This window comes from Phocoena phocoena, chromosome 8 (genome assembly GCF_963924675.1).
Source record: "Phocoena phocoena chromosome 8, mPhoPho1.1, whole genome shotgun sequence".
NCBI lineage: Eukaryota > Metazoa > Chordata > Mammalia > Artiodactyla > Phocoenidae > Phocoena > Phocoena phocoena.
In genome coordinates, this window is record NC_089226.1 from 1,082,406 (window position 1) to 1,099,760 (window position 17,355).

The following is a 17,355-nucleotide window of genomic DNA, read 5'->3' on the forward strand; positions in this document are numbered from 1 at the left end:
ATCAAGACTGTGGATCCAGGAAAGGACAGTGGTTTCGTGGTCAGTGTTCACTGGTCACCCTCTGCGTCAGGAAAACAAGGCGGCATGTCTTCTTGTAACGTTCCAGCCAGGGCAGCTCCTGCCGTCCTCCAGGTGCTGCCCTCCAAGTGGCACCCTCCAGCTGACGCTGTGATGGTGCCCTGGACAAGCACAGCCCCTCCAGCGCGTCCTGGACTCACTGTGACAGCGCCGTCCACATGGAACCACTCGACACTGATCCTCCCATTGGAGCCTCAGTCCAGGGGCTACTCCTGCAGCAGGCTTCTTGAGATCAGTATCCGCATCACTTCGTTGCTGCCTGCAAGAGCGAGAGAGGACGGAGGGGCTTAGGAGCTGCCGGGCCTGAGAGTCAGCAAAGCTCTGACTAGGGATGTAAAGGGCAACGTCGCTTTTTTTTTTTTTGCGGTACACGGGCCTCTCACTGTTGTGGCCTCTCCCGTTGCGGAGCACAGGCTCCGGACGTGCAGGCTCAGCGGCCATGGCTCACGGGCCCAGCCGCTCCGCGGCATGTGGGATCCTCCCGGACCGGGGCATGAACCCACGTCCCCTGCATCGGCAGGTGGACTCTCAACCACTGCGCCACCAGGGAAGCCCGGTAACGTCGCTTTTTATCTTGAAAGATGTCAGGGAGTGAGGAAAAAATTTACTTTAAAAAAACCCTCTATATATGGACATATATACACTACCAAACGTAAAATAGCTAGTGGGAAGCAGCCGCATAGCACAGGGAGATCAGCTCAGTGCTCTGTGACCACCTAGAGGGGTGGGATAGGGAGGGTGGGAGGGAGGGAGACGCAAGAGGGAAGAGATATGGGAACATATGTATATGTATAACTGATTCACTTTGTTATAAAGCAGAAACTAACACACCACTGTAAAGCAATTATACTCCAATAAAGATGTTAAAAAAAAAAAGTAACCTCTCCTGATAGTAAAAGCAAACAAAATAAAACAGCAGAACATCCAATAGTATACGTAGTATAACTCTATTTTAAAAAAATGTATCTATGGGGGGTGAGATGAATTGGGAGATTGGGATTGACATATACACACTATGTATAAAACAGATAACTAATGAGAACCTACTGTATAGCACAGGGAACTCTACTCATTGCTCTGTGGTGACCTAAATGGGAAGGAAATCCAAAAAAGAGAGGATACATGCATATGTATAGCTAATTCACTTTACTGTACAGCAGAAACTAACACAACATTGTAAAGCAACTATCCTCCAATAAAAATTAACTTTAAAAAATGTATCTATACAAGCGCAGAAAAAGGTCCAAAAGAAGATATTTTTGGTCTTAAATATAAAAGGAGCCCAAAGTATTAGTTCTGATGTCAAAACATGAATGATCTTTTTTCTTTTTTAACTTTTCCTATATTTTGTAAGTCTTCAACAATAAATATACCAACATCACTGGTAATCAGAAAACTGAATTTTAAAAAAACAAAAACATTTTCCCTGAAAGAAGGGGGGGTCAGTTGCTTGCTTCATTTTTCCACTCTTTTTGTATTTTATTTTATTTTATTATTTCCACTCTTTTTAATGCAAAAAGAAATATTAACCACAGGAATGACTAATCACACATCTCGAATAAAATCAAAGCTGAAATTTCCTATCTTTCCAATAACAAAGCCTGGGGTGAAACAAGTGACGAAGACCAGTGCGCACATTTTCCTACAAGTGGATGATGGTGTGGCCTGAAATAAGCATATCTGGCTTTTCTCAGTTATTCTAACAGGGTTGAAAGAGTCAGAATGAAGGGAAGTCTCCCGCACTCACCAAGGCTGGAAAGCAACAGCCACGTGCGACTGGAGTCACAGAAGGAATGAGGCGACGGGTTTGGAACCCTGCTCATAAACACGCTTTAGGGACAAGGTTTGCAGCAGAAAGCAGATACTAAAGCCTGTGACTTGGACGTGACACCCCGTGGTGGCTCTCAATGTGGCTCCCAGACAGGCAGGAGCAACCTCCCTGAACCCTCGTTAGAGATGCAGATCCCCAGGCCCACCCAAGACCCATGGAGTCAGAAGCTCTGTGCTCACAAATCCTCCCAGTGGTCCTGACGCTGGTCAGGTCTGAGAAGGATGCTTCAGAAGCCACAGGGAGGCTGGTGCTTCCTTCAGGTTCCTTCACTCAAAGTCACTTCCACAAGCCTTTGCCTCATCCGCTGCCTTTGCTACAGTGTAACCACCTCAGCTGCCTACTGGCTAAACAACAGTCATGTAATTGGAAGACTTCCAAACCAGCGTGGAGTGGAGAAGGCCCTGCAGAGCCCGACGCCAGCAGCTTACCCATCTCCTGCCCGTGGGCCTGTGATCGGCAAGAAGATGCCCGTGTGTGACAATTAATTTACTGAGAGCTCCATTAGCAACACTGATGGTCATGATCAGTGTGTAGAGGCTGGAGATCAAACTAGCTCACATCTACCCTGGAAGTTACTGTGGAGAAGTCCTGGGATCCCTGAGGACCAACTATTTTACAGCAGTGAAGAACAGCCGCTGCTGTTTTCAAAATGCTTTCTCGGATGTTATCTTCGTTTGCGCTGTCTCTATAAATGACAAAGGCAAAGAGCAGGAGGGGGGTGACTCGGTGACTTCCTGGCCCCCAGGCCAGGTCAGGACGGCACAGCAGGCCCCTCCAGAGGGGGCCAGGAGCAAGGAGGGAGGAGGAAGACAGGAAGCACGGCGACAGACGGCAGGGGTGACGGCTCCGAAAGGGAGAGAACCACCTTGGCCACTTTTACCTTCGAGGATCTGATGGACCCTGGAGTCCCGCATGTACTGCTGGACCGCGCAGTCCTTCAGGTAGCCGTAGCCCCCGTGCATCTGCAGGGCCTGGTTGCAGATCTGCAGGGACACAGGGATTAGATACCTCGGATTCTGAGAAGGCTCCGGAACAGGGGCTCCTCTCTCCGCCCCAGCCCTGATCTGGCTGCCTGCCCTGAGCCAACGTGAGGAAGGTGAAGGTGCCAGCCAGGCCAGAGGGGCTCCGGTTCTGTGTGCACGGGACAACGAGGGAAGTCTGCCTCCTGAGCGAGCCAGTCCCCACCCACGAGGGACTCAGAGGCCTCTGCCCTTCTCGCCTGCTGTCTGCAGGGAGAGGCTGCCCGCCCCACACCAGCTGGAGTTCTGGCGAGCGGCAGATGCAGCCTCGCTGTGGAAATGGCTCTGTTCCTGACATTTAAACAGTGCTGTGGTCTGACCCTTCTTCCAAAGGCAGCATCTCACCCAGCGCACAGCCAAAGGGCAGAGACAAAACCTGATGTGTGGCGGCGTGGAGCAGGTGAAGTGCCGGCCGAGCGCCCACGTGGGCCTCTCCTGAGTAACTGACGCCTTACGCAGCATTCCAGGAGCAGCTGGGCGGCCCGCCACAGGCCGGTCACCCAAGAGAGGCAGACAGCAGCACCACTCACCGCAAAGCATTCGTCTGTAGCGAAGAGCTTGGCCATGGAGCACAGGGCCACCGCATCCTCACGTTCCTCCTGCAGAGCCACGGCTGCGTTGCGGATCATCAGCCGTGAGGCCACCAGCCTGGCCACCATATCTGCCAGTTTGAACTGCAGGTACTGCAGTGAGAGGAGAGAAGACACACAGACACACAGACAGGCTCAGAGAGCCACCTCTAACCGGGCCGCTTCTAAGGGGCCCCAGGCTCCACAAAGAATGTGCCTCGTTAAGTTCTAAGTCCACTGCACTCCCTGCACTTCAGCATCTCGCCTCCTTAGGAAGACGCTCCCTCTGTCTGTCCCTTCCACCTACAACCAGTAAAACGCCCACAGCTCTGCCCGGCACGCCCTGGGGCCCCGAGCCCCTGCACACCTCACGGGGGGTGGGCTGGGACCCAGCACGGGCAGGGCCAGGAAGCAGTGGACGTGGTGCCCGAGACCCCTGCCCCGGCAGCAGCAGCACAGGCCATAGCAGCGCCCCGAACCCAACAAGCTAGACACAGCAGGGCGCCTGCGACCCCAGCTCCGGCCCCGCCCCCCCGCCTGCTGTGGTGGCAGTGCTCGTGACCCAGGCAACCCCGAATGTGGCAGAGGTGCCCGCCGTCCGGTGCCCCTTGAGGCGACATCAGCCACAGGCACAGCCCCGGGCACAGCAAGCACCAGCACGCCCAGCGCAGCACCTCTGGCAGCAGCGGCAGAGGCAAGAGAAACCAAAGCCCACACTACAGCGCCACCTGCTGAAAACCAAAGGAAAGTTAGAACCAAGTAAAAAAGCTCTACCCAAGAAGGCTACTTCAAATGGGCCAGCAGAGGAAACAACTCACCAAGCACCATGCAGAAGCACGGCAACACGTGGGACCACAGAAAGACGACAGTTCTCCAGAAACCAGACTTAAAGTCATGGAATACTGGGACCTAACTGATGGAGAATTCAAAATAGCTGCATCAGGAAACTCGATGAGTTACGAGAAAAGTCAGATGGGCAGTTCAATGAGCTCAGGAATAAAACCAATGAACAGAAGGACCACTTTACCAAGAGACTGAAACTCTAAGAAAGAATGAAACCAAAATTCTGGAGCTGAAGAACTCAATAAACGAGATGGAAAATGCATTAGAGGGCTATGGGGATCGAGCCGACCACAAGAAAGAGAGAATTAATGAGCTCCAAGACGGAAATCTAGAAATGATTCAGGTAGGAGAGGAGAGAGAGCTAAGATTAAAAACACGGAATCCTACGAGAGCTATCCCACTCCAACAGGAAGAGCAACAGAAGGACAGTGGGCATCCCAGAAGGAAAAGACAGGGGAAGGGAGCACAGAGCTTGTTTACAGAAGTAAGAGCTGAGGGCTTCCCTGGTGGCATAGTGGTTAAGAATCCGCCTGCGAATGCAGGGGACACTGGTTCGAGCCCTGGTCTGGGAAGATCCCACATGCTGCAGAGCAACTAAGCCCATGCACCACAACTACTGAGCCTGAGCTCTAGAGCCTGTGAGCCACAACTACTGAAGCCTGCGCACCTAGAGCCCGTGCTCCGCAACAAGAGAAGCCACCGCAATGAGAAGCCCGCACACCACAAGGAAGAGTAGCCCCCACTCACTGCAACTAGAGAAAAGCCCGTGGGCAGCAACAAAGACCCAACGCGGCCAAAAATAAAATAAATAAATTAAAAAAAAAAAAAAAAGTAAAAGCTGAGAGTGTCCCAAACCTGGGGAAGGAACTGGATACACAAGTCCATGAAACTAAGAGAACACCTAATTATCTCAACGCAAAAAGATCTTCTCCAAGACACATAATATTAAAACTGTCCACAATGACAAAGAAAGAATTTTAAAGACAGTCAGAAAAAAAGGGCAATAACCTACAAAGGAACCCCATTAGGCTAAGGGTGGAACAGAACTATCTTACAATCCAGCCGTTCCACTTACGTTTTTTTTCCAAAGAATATGAAAACACTAATTCAAAAAGATACATGCACCTCTATGTTCACTGCAGCACTATTTACAACAGCCAAGATATGGAAGCAACCTAAGTGCCTATCAATAGATAAAGAAGACGGGGTGTACGTATACAATGGAATATTACTCAGCCATAAAAAAGAATGGAATCTTGCCTTTTGTGACAACATGGATGGACCTAGAGGATATTATGTTAAGTGAAATAAGTCAGACAGAGAAAGACAAATACCATATGATTTCACTCATACGAAGAGTCTAAAACACACACAATAAATGAATGCACAAAACAAAACAACACCACATAGATACAGAGAACAGACTGGTGGTTACCAGAGAAGAAGGGGGTGGGGGGAGGGTGAAATGGGTAAAGGAGATCAACTGTTATGCTAATTGATGGAAATCAGACTTTCAGTGGTGAGCTCACTGTAGTGTATACAGAAATCCAATTATAATGTATACATGAGGGACTTCCCTGGTGGTCCAGCGGATAAGACTCCACGCTCCCAATGCAGGGGACACGGGTTTGATTCCTGGTCAGGGAACTAAGACCCCACATGCTGCATGCCACACGGTGCAGGCAAAAAAAAAAAAAAAAAGAAAAAGTATACATGAAACATATAATGTTATAAACCAGCATTACCTCAATAAAGAAAAAAGAAAGAAAAACTGGAACACAAGCAAAAGAAAAAAGAGATAAATCATCTAATCCTATCCCCCTGAAATAATTACTTCTTGCATTTTTCAGATGTATCCCTGAAAATGTTTCATTAATATTTATACAGGGACTTCCCTGGTGGTCCAGTGGTTAAGACTTCACCTTTCAATTCATGGGGTGTGGGTTCAATCCCCAGTCAGGGAGCTAACATCCCACCTGCCTCGCTGCCAAAAAATCAAAACATAAAACAGAGCAATATTGTAACAATTCAATAAAGACTTAAGAAAAAAAATGGTCCACATCAAAAAAAAATATCTTTTAAAAGAAATTTAGGGCTTCCCTGGTGGCGCAGTGGTTAAGAATCCGCCTACCAACGCAGGGGACACGGGTTCGAGCCCTGGTCTGGGAAGATCCCGCATGCTGCGGAGCAACTAACCCCATGCACCACAACTACTGAGCCTGTGCTCTAGAGCCTTCGAGCCACAACTACTGAAGCCTGCTCACCTAGAGCCCGTGCTCCACAAGAGAAGCGCCCGCGATGAGAAGCCCCCGCTCGCCGCAACTAAAGCTGTGCACAGCAGTGAAGAACAAAAGCAGCCAAAGACAGACAAGTAAATTAATTAAAAAAATTTATACATATTCATGTATTCTGTAAACAAAGCAGAAGCATACTCCTCTAAAATGTCGTGCTTTTTCTTGCCAGTCAATGTATCACGAATCTTTTCACGACTATAAGCAAAAATTATTAAACAATTATTGACAGAAATAGAGCACAAGTTCTGGCTGAAAGGGGGGCAGAACCCACAAGAGACATCAGGGCCCCACAGTTGTAGAGAATGTTCTAGAGACAAGAGCAAAAGCTAGGACACCGGGGAAGTTACCTGGTTACTGGCCAGGGGCTCTCCAAACTGCTTCCGGACCTTGAGGTGGTCTCGGGTGAGGATGACCGAAGCATAAGCAGCGCCCAGAGAGCAGGACGCTAGGAAGGACGGTACCAACACGTCAAGTGAGCCAGGGGACCGTGCTGCCCGCCCGCCGCTCCTGCCCCCTGGGGTCCTCACCGACATTGATCCTCCCCCCGTTCAGTCCTCTCATGGCAATGAGGAAGCCCTGGCCCTCGTCCCCGATCCTGTTGGCCACAGGGACGGCACAGTCTTCAAAGATCACCGCTCGGGTCGGCTGTGAGTTCCACCCCACCTGGCAAAAATCAGGGGCTGTGTGGCTGCCCAGAAGTTGACCGCTCAGGGCAGCATCCTGTCCACCAGGCTCTCCTATCCCTGGACTTAGTCCCTCAGGAACTTCAATGAGGAAAAATAGAAAGGTCACACAAATATCTGTCGACTCAGGTTTTTCTCTTTCAGCTCAACATTTTCAACACATTAAGAGCATCTACTTCCTAGTGCCCACTCCACCAGACCAACCTGTCCCCAAACATTTCCCACCGCTTCCTTCAGGATCGGGCAGAACCCTCCTCCTTTGTGGCACCTCCATGAGTATATTCTTCTATAAAAAACGTTGATGGTATAAGGATTACTCGGAGTACGTGTCCTCTTATAAGGACAGCACAAGGATCATAATGACCAAGAGCCACCCTCGTCCTTTGAAGAGCTCAGCGTTTTTGCACGTGGTGCCGTAACGTCTACCACGCTGACCATCGGCTGCACAGACCCGGCGAGATGCAGGCACTGGCGCGTGGGAGCCAATCACACACACCTTCTCTCAGCCTGGCTGCCGGTGACGTCACCCTGGTGACATCATCCCGGTGACATCACCCCGGAAACCAGAAATCGGTCCGGGGAGAGTATTTCCACCACAGAAACTGGCAAACACTGCACATGAGGGGCTTCTTGGTGTCTGCCCTTCCCAGGGAGCTGAGGCTCAGTGAGGCAGATCCTGAAGAGCACAAGACCAGACAAAGCCCCCGGCTCCCCGACAGCTGAGAGCCCCACTGCCCTCGTTCAGGGCTCCCTGCCGTGGGAAGAGGCGCTCCACCCACAGCCTTTTTTTTAAGGTTTTTCTTCCAAGAGAACGGCTCAGTCCTTCTCTTCTGTCCGTCACCCTGTACCCTCGATTCCACTCAAACTGTTCTGCGACCTGTGCGGCTGGCCTGTTGACCATACTTCTGCTTCTCCTCTCCCTCCCCGGAAGCACTCCCATCTCCAACCTCCGTCAAAGTCGAGCTTCGCTGGAACCTCCTGAGGCCCTTCCGGTCGCCTGAGCCAGCACTGACCTCGCTGTCTTTCAGGCCCCCAAGTCTGAAACCTTCCCACACTGGCCTGTGTGGTCTCCCTGGAACTTACCTCCCATCCAGAACATACACACCTGGAACGGCAGATCTTAACGACAGCCAATCATAAGAGAACCACATACAAACAGCTGCTACCTCCTAGCCCCTTCCTGTGAAAGCAGCTCCCTTCTCCCCTGGGCAAAGAACTCCGCTCCTCAACCCCCAGAGCCCCTGGGAAGCTGCAGCCAGAAAGACCCTCCTCCCCGGCCCTCCGGCAGCCCCGGCCGCCCAGGACCAGGGGAGCTCTGTCCCGTCCATCTGTCTTTCCTTCCACAGACTGCCTTCCCACCGCCACCCCTCCTACGGGAAAACACATTCTTCTGTACGAAACCTTTTAACAATTAAATCCAAGATAAAACAATTCCTCACACCACTTTCCCATAAAGCCAATGCAGAACTGGTTGTTTAAAGCTCTCAGCTACAAAATATGCTCAGTACGCCAAGTCAAAGCATGTGCCTGCAGGAAAGACGGCCATGCGGCTGGAGAGAAAGACCCGCTGCTCAGGCCATCACGGCAGCCAAATCAGCCGTGGCTATCAGTGGGTGACCCTGCACCTGGCCTGCGCAGCCCTGCCTGCCTCTCCAACTTCATCCCACACCATTCCCTTTGCTCACGACCCCCTGGCCACACGGAGAGGCTCTGGCTTCTTCAAAAAGGCTCATCCTGCCCCCACCTCGGGCCCTCTGTCCCACTGCCGTCTCTGCCCAGAACCCTCCTCACGGCCGGCTCCCGTGACGCTGCAGACCTCATCTCAAAGGACACCTCATCTTCAGTGTCGTCTGTCCCCACCCTGAGAAGCTCTCCTCCGTCCACGTCGCAGCCTCCAGCCTGTCTTCCTCCCTTGCCCTGAGCGCTGATGGCACCGTGTTGGTTCCTGCGCCCGCCCTCCACCCTGCTGCTAACAGGCCAATTCTACAGGGCGGGGCGTGTCTGTGCAGCCCCTGCTCTGTCCCACCACTCGGTACAGTGGACCCCTGCTAGCTGCTCAATGAATGAGACGCCCTTCCAAATTCCCCACACATTATAGGACACGTAAAGCAAGACGAATAATTAAGAAGAAAACAAGCAAAAAGAGATACGACATATATGATTAAAAGAGAGAGGAGACAGAAAGTAAAGGTAAAGAGACGCTTTTTGTTTATGGAATTTACTTACAGTTTTTCTCCAGGCCCTAACCTTGTCAGCTTTGGTATGCTATCAACCGATACCAGAAACACCGATGTGCTGAAATAATCATCGCTATCTCTATAGGCACAAACACCAGGATCAGTATAACTTGGTCCTGTAAAATTATGTCAGGCTCCGTGTCAGTCTGTCTTATAATCCCAAACAGACATCCCTTGGATTAAGAAGTCTTAGAGCTACCTATCTCATATACCACGTGTACACAGCTTACATAGCTTATAAAGGTAAGACGATGTCTTATAATCCCAGACAAGCTGTGGTGATTCTTGTACCCCCAGGAGCGAGTGTAAGCCTTTGCAGAGTCTGTGTCTAGCAGGTCCTGCTTTCGCTGTACAAGAGAAGGGGCACTGAACCTCTGAACTCCTAGCAGCTACAAAGGATCAGGAAGGTCATGAAGGGATGAATGGGGAACCAGGGAACCGGGGAGCCAGGAGAGGAGAGGTAGATTAGGGGCCAGTTCATTACTGACTTCTCTCCAAAAGCTCCAACTCTAACAGTACCTGCTGGAGGTGGAGGCCAGTCACCTGGCCTGGCCCACCTGACTAGATCCCACCCTCATCACCAGTGACAGTTACATAACCACAGGTCTACTGTTCATGGCCTGACTACTTCTTAATCCTAAAAACGTCTTCTCGAAGCCTATGGAAACACTCTTCCTCTTACATTACTGAAAGACCCACAATCTCTTCCAGTGAGTTTTACTGTATTTTTATTTGGAGAAGAAAAGTGGCCCATATGCTTTTCATTCCTGAGACCTCTAGTCTTCTGTAAGCATTTCCTCCTGGGGGAACAAGAGGGCATCAAGATAAGAAGGTAGATAAGAGATACAGGCCAACAGTGGCTGCAGGAGAGATGACAGAGAAATCCCTCCCATTGATGAACTTCCTGGCAAATGCTGCCACTTCACCAGCGGTCCCGCGCACCCTGACAATGCCCTATCCCACCTGATACCCTGTCGAAGCCCTGACTGAAGCAACAGCCTCCCAGGCCAGCGGGCCAGTGTGGAACCCATTTCCCGAAACAGAGCAGAGGCTGGTCTGGCAGGGGCAAGAGGCTAACAACCGGACTCTCCCCGTCCAACCGCACTCACCTTTCTCTCCTTCTTGCCGAAGCTGAGGCCAGGGGTCCCCTTCTCAACAACTATGCATGAGATGCCTTTGGGGCCTGGTCCTCCTGTTCGGCACATGACCACATAGATGTCTGCTTCACCTCCACCACTGATGAAGGCCTGCGGGTTTGGAGAGGGGAAAACACTGCAGTCCCCCGACGATGGGACAGTGAGAGATATGGTGGCACAGAGAAACTAAGGAGGGTTACAAAGAGCCGGCACTGACGCTGTAAAAAGGACAGACACTAGTGAACGGAACTAAGTGGACTGAGACCAGAAGAGAAACAGTGACAGTGAACACGGGAAGTCGGCCAGAGGTTCCCTCCCACACGTACCACCCCTGGGAACGTTCCCTCGCGGACCTGGGGTCCAGGCTGTGGAGGCAGGAGGGGGACAGCCTCCGATCTGCCCGGGGAGGACCGAGGACGGCACGCTTGTACCTTGGAGCCACTGAGCACGTAATGATCTCCTCGTCGCTTGGCGGAGGTCAAGAGGGAGGCGGCATCACTCCCACTGCCTACGGCAGGGACAGGAGGGAAGCGTAGAGGTGGGAGAGAGCCTGGGAAGGTAAGGAAGCCCCGGCAAGGCTCTACCTGAGAAATCTTCCCTTACAAAAAACACCTCAGAGTTTGATACGTTAAAATCCATATGGCTGAGAAGCTCTCTATACTTGTGAAAACTGCATACGGCAATCAGACCCTTTTCCATCTCCCATCACACTAGCTCGCAAGGAGCCTCCTACAAGGAGGTTCTGGTCTGCAGCCTGGAAAGACTCTGCCCTAGACAGCTCTTAGCCTGTGACATCAGGTCACGGCCATCAGGCACTCCTGGTCAACAACGGCTACACATGCGGGGCTGAGAAGGCACGCCCCGTGATTTCCCATGAGCCACACCTCCTGCTGCACGGCAAACCCACCTGGTTCAGTGAGGCAGTAGGAAGCAAACTTCTCCATGGTACAGAGTGGAGGGCAAAACCTGTGCCTCTGTTCCTCACTTCCAAAGGTATCAATCATCCAGGCACACATGCTGACAGGTACACCAAGAAGAGACATTGACAGAGACAGAGACGGAAAAGAAAAGGAAATTTGAGGGGGGAGGGGAACGGGGCAGGAGAACAAAGGCAGCAAAGTAGAGTGAAGCAGAACAGAGCGGGAAGGGAAAAGTCACAATTGAGAAGATTCATCTTTAAAGCAAAGGCCTGCATTAACACATATTCCTGGGACACATACTACCCAGATGTCCCCAGGGCCAAGGTATTTCCCACCTGGATGCTGTTCCTGCTATTTCTAGTTAGGTTAACTGAGCTCCCTAAAAATCAAGGAGTCACATGTCCTTTCCCAAATTAGTGGAGGCTTCATCTTTGGGCTGAGGAAAAGGGAACAGGCCCCAACCACTCTACTGGAGAAGTCTGTTTGGTACCAGGTCAATCTGGAATTTGGGAGAAGGCCAGCATTCTCTAAGCAACATACAAGATGACAGATTCAAGTCCAACAGGGAGCAGCAGACCTAAGTGCGAACTTTTAACTGTCTAGTCCTTCAAGGACAGCCAACCTGAAAAGAGCAACCATTTCCCTGTTTATATAAACTTTCCCAGCCAGCCCGCACGAGCACGTCACTGTGCTTCCCGATCTTGGCCACTCACTTGTGGATGCTTATGTAGGCTGTGGTGCTGGTGCAGCCTGTGGCCAAGGCTTCAAAGATGACAGAGGTGTCGAGCCGTGACAGTCCAGACCCTCCTACATCTGTTCGTACGTAAATCCCCCCAAAGCCCAGCTGGGCTGCCTTCCGCATCACATCCACTGGGAACAGCTCCTGCGTACAAAGAGAGCAGGGTCATCAGTAAGTTATTCACAGACGGCCTTTTCTTTAGAGGGCACAAGGAAGGATCAAGACGTTTGCACTCGGGAGAGAGTAGGGAGTCTCTTAACATGCCTTTTGTCATCTATATAGTGGAACCAGTTAACATGCATTCTATAAGGACTGGTTTCTGGCATCAAAGTTTCTTTTTATCATCAATAGAATTGTCTTGGTTTAAGAGTGCCCAAATCTCTGTGCAATTAAAAAAAATGATATCTACAGGATGCGGAAGATGCTTTCCAGGAAAGGAATCACACCACTCCTGGAACTTGCATTCGCTGTGAGAGTTTTAAGGGGAGAATAAATACCAAACAATCTGGATCATAAGGAGGAGATAAGGGTCACTGCACGAGGCGTCTGTGGGGACATCCAGCACAGGAAAACCCGCACCTTCTGGTCCCACTCTGCCATGTTTGGCGCCATCTCCCGGGCAGCAAAGTTGAACGCCACTTTCTGGAACTCTTTCTGCTCTTCGTTTAGTCCCGTAGAAGCTGTGGGCAAGGCGGCATTTACTCAGAACCAGGACAGGGGTCAGGGAAGTGTACTGCAAGCAAGAAGCACCACGAAGCCCGGGCCGGCGGTGGACCTACGAGAGCATTCCCACACGGCACACCACTTCCAGCACCCACCGCTAATCAGCGTCTTGAGGTAGCATCACCTGCCTCCTTCCTTCTTTACTCCCAAACAGACTTGCTGACTTCATTTACCTTGTTACTTATTCTTTCAATACTCATCTTCATCTCTTCCTCCTCACGAATCCACATTAAAGGAACAATAAACACACTGACCCTCGAATTATGACGAACGTATCTTTCCTTCAGGATGTCCTGCGTTTTCCGTATTGGAATCTGTGCGTATTTGTCTACCAGCTACGACAGTTTCATTTTAAAACATCAGTCAGGAAAGGAAGATACGTGTACTTTGGCTTACCTTCCAAATTAAGGAAAAGATCCTGTAACAAAGCTGTGCATTTGACAGTCACTGCTAACAATGATAACGAGTCTTCCAGTGTTGAAAACATGGCTAAGGCCTTCCTAAATCCGTCTTCACCTAATGGATTCACAATTTTTAGAATATTTTCTTTCCTAACTGTTAATGCTGTGACTTTGGGTAACTCCTTCACTTCCAGGTCTAAGCTACTTAAAAGCTAAGGAAATGAACTGACTGAGCAATACCAAGAGACAGGTAGTGGAGCTTCATGAGGACAAGTTTCTCTAGAACCTTACACATTTTGTAAGACTATACTATTCCAGTATTTCATCAAGGGTGATACTCTTTAGGAGAAAGATATCTGCATGCGCCTACGTGAAATAGTGGCCACTCAGTTCACAGTGTCGTTACTTGACAACTTTTCTTTAAAGAGCCAGTTCCCCGAATGACACGAACACTATTTATTTTCTATGTTTTTTTTCAAACACTGTGCAGAATGGGGTAGGACTCAATTGGAAAGCAGAGCGACAGGCCATCTAGCTGGTCACGTGGGCCTGAAATATCTTTCCCGTTTTGCAAGGTGATAAGACTTTCAGCTGGGGACAGGCCAGAAGCTAAAAGGGAAGAACCTAAGCAAAGCTCCTGTGAAAAACCACAACCTTTTGGGAACCGTGCAGAGAATCCAGAAATGAAAGGACCATGAATCCTGGGAGCCACCATGCAGAAGGGTCAGCAACCTGCACAGGGGGACAGACTTACGCTGCTCACGTTATCTTTCTTTTGTTTTCTTAGGACTGCCGTTTTGAAAGGACTGCCTGCCTCACATGTGCCAGGAAGAGATAACGGAGTGTCCGCTGCAGCTGGAGGCACAGTGGTGGCTGAGAAAACATCAGGGGAAGAGGAAGTGCTGGGCTCTGCACTGCTTTCTAAGGTTTCAGCCTTTTGGTCCTGGGGTGATGCTGAAGAGCACACCCGACCACGACTTCCTTCAGTGCCCGACTGTCCTGCGCGGCCCTTCCCACTGAGAACAAGGGCAGGTGGCAGCATGTGTCTCTGCGTAGACCTGGGCCTCAGGAGTGGATGCTGTGTGAAGCAGGACAAAGCTGTCTGTCTGTAGCAGGACCCTCACCAAAATGGGAAACTCAGAAGTGAAGAGCTGTGAGGATTAAAGATGACGCTACCTTGAGAAGTCCAAAGCAGAAAACTACGTTGGGTGTTGCTCTCGGAAATGTGGTTAGGGATAAACAATTCATGGTTCCTTGCCTGGGAGTCGGGTCATTTTCCATTCGCAAAAGAATACTGACTGACTGTCTACCATGGAGCAGTGCTGGGGTGTCAAAGATGAAAATGGTCCATTCACCCAAAGGATGACGTAAGTGGTGAGAAAGCAAACATCTGACTGTACATGGGCTACAAAACTTCCGTCCCAGCAAGAGCTCAATACGTGTCTACAGTTATTATTATTAGTATTTGACAGAGTAAAACCATTGCCCTTCATTTCTCTCTGCAGAATCTGTGTTTTTTACTAACTGAAGGTCTGTAGCAACCCTGTGTTGTCAAATGATAGTTAGGCTTTTTTCGCAATGAAGTCTTTTTAAATTAAGGTATGGACATTGTTTTCTTAGACACAGTGCTACCGCACACTTAACAGACTACAGAGCAGTGTAAACATAACTTTTACAAGTACCCGGAAAACAACAAAGTCGTTATTGCGGTATCTGCTTCATTACAGTGGTACGGAACCAAACCTGCAGTATCTCTGAGGTGCACCTGTATAAATACAACATAATTACATATTTATTTAAGATAGATAATAATCAATTCTAGGTAATGGAATGCTAACGAAAGGAGAACACTGCTTGGAGAAAAAAAGTGGAAAAGGCAAGCTAAAAAGTAAATTATACACAACAAAGCATAGTTACTGAGTAAAAATACCTAAGTTCTCAGAAAACATGCACTGGAAAACAAAACAAGACGAAAACCAGGAACTTCCCTGGTGGTGCAGTGGTTAAGAACCCACCTGCCAATGCAGGGGACACGGGTTCAAGCCTTGGTCCAGGAAGATCCCACACGCCACGGAGCAACTAAGCCTGTGCGCTACAACTACTGAGCCTGGGCTCTAGAGCCCGCGAGCCACAACTACTGAGCCCGTGAGCCACAACTACTGAGACCGCTGTGCCACAACTACTGAAGCCCACGTGCCTAGAGCCCCGTGCTCCACAACGAGAAGCCACCGCAATGAGAACCCTGCGCACCACAACGAAGAGTAGCCCTGCTCGCTGCAACTAAAGAAAGCCCGCGTGCAACAACGAAGACCCAATGCAGCCAAAAATAAATAAATAAATAAATTTATTAAAAAAAGAATCTTTGAATGCATCCAAAGGCCAAACCTAGCCAGAGACTCAACAGTTCTGAGAATCCTGGTGCTCAAGGAATGCTTGGGAAGCTGCAGCAAATCACAATGAGGGAGCACTGGACAAGGAACCAGGCGTTCAAGATCTGGGTCTGCAACTATTAATTACACAATTTTCAGGAAGTCAGGCCTCCAGACTCCTCCCTCAGCCTCAGGTGCCCTGCTGTAAAACCAGGGGGCTGCACTAGACACTGAGCAAGTTTCCTCATCTGTAAAATGATATATCAGATATAATGAAAATCATCACGCTCTTAAAAATTACTTTTCACATTAAAATATGCCATGAATCAATGAGAAACCTTTGTTGATCACTTCCATTAACTTGATATTCTAATATGTAGAATGATACACCTAAAGGACAGTTTTCTTTCATTTTACTAATTAAAAGAGCATTAAAAAGCACCTTCAACTGGTTGAAATTACACCACTAGCCACCGGATATACTTATATTTAACCAATTTGTTGCCAATCAACAAAGGTGACCTTGCTTACCGAATTCTAAGGGCTAGGATAGGGTGGCACCCTGTGAAGGTGTTTTAGAACATTGAGAAGAAAACTGTCCTATACCTTGGCGTCCTTTACAGCTCTGGATGCCGAGCTAAGGCCCTCAGAAGCTACTCTGCTGTTTTCAAAACTATCATTTATTAAAAATTTTAAAAATGAAAGACTTCAAAAGAAAAAAGTGGTTAGGCGCCCGACAACGTCACAAAGTGTCTGGTTACCCCCTAGGCGGCCTAGGTACCCCCCCCCCACTCCGTTACTGGCATCGAAATTATTTGCCTGGTGCCAGGAGACATTCAGATCTGTAAGCTCTGGTAGTTTCCCATTTGCAACAGGTTATTTTTCTGCATAAATTTCAACAGTTGAAGTGTTTTGTAGTTACAGGTGTTGTTCTATAATTTATATATGGGAGCAAACCTTGTATCACCGGAGATTTTGTTCACCAATCACAACCAGCCCCGGGCTTTTCACATCCTTACTGCCTTTAGAACCGATGGTTGTGATTTAAAAAAACAAAGTCACGAGCTTCCGCGGCGGAGCCCGTCGTTATCCGAAAGCAGATGGGTAACGACGTAGCTCCGAATTGTGAGAGGAAAGGTCGCAGGGGCGGTCTCGCGAAACGTACCGCCAGGTTCATAACGCAAAGCACGGTAAGGGCGGTCTGTACAAGGACGGACCAGCATCGGCCACCGGGCTGAGCCGCCGAGGGTCGCCCGCCCCCGGGGCCGCGCCACGTCTAAGCCGGGGAAACCACTAGGCCCGGGGCGCCCGGACAGGCCGACGCGGTGAATGAGGGCGGCCAGGCCGGCCAGGTGGACGGACCCCTATCCCCGGGCGAGCCTTACGATCGATGCAGGAGACCACGCCCCGCCGACCGCTTTCGGCGGGGGCCTGGAGCCCGCCGCGCAAGCCGCGCAGCCGCGCCCCGACACGCCACCACGGGACCCACAACATAGCCGCCGCCTGCTCCACT

The 17,355-nt window shown here is 50.0% G+C and overlaps 1 protein-coding gene across 1 annotated transcript; it reads right to left on the reverse strand.

Moving 5' to 3' along the window:
* Nucleotides 1–284: 284 nt before the first annotated feature.
* On the reverse strand, nt 285–17,349 carry ACAD8 (acyl-CoA dehydrogenase family member 8). The gene is made up of 11 exons (XM_065881733.1): nt 17,228–17,349; nt 12,929–13,029; nt 12,324–12,493; nt 11,598–11,707; nt 11,122–11,198; nt 10,664–10,801; nt 7,162–7,297; nt 6,982–7,079; nt 3,459–3,611; nt 2,790–2,892; nt 285–337 (listed from the first exon to the last, which is right to left on the reverse strand). Exons 1-11 carry the CDS (start codon nt 17,334–17,336, stop codon nt 285–287), a joined length of 1,248 nt encoding a protein of 415 aa, XP_065737805.1. The 5' UTR covers nt 17,337–17,349.
* Nucleotides 17,350–17,355: the final 6 nt, after the last annotated feature.

Excerpts from the sequence above, each read along its gene's own strand:
- ACAD8 (XM_065881733.1), bottom strand. The coding sequence starts at position 17,336 with ATGTTGTGGGTCCCGTGGTGGCGTGTCGGGGCGCGGCTGCGCGGCTTG. Across the intron at positions 13,030-17,227 it reads CGTGGTCTCCTGCATCGATC|CTTCTACGGGACTAAACGAA; the intron begins GTAAGGCTCGCC and ends CCTTGCCCACAG. Across the intron at positions 7,298-10,663 it reads TCGGCAAGAAGGAGAGAAAG|GTGGGGTGGAACTCACAGCC; the intron begins GTGAGTGCGGTT and ends GATTTTTGCCAG.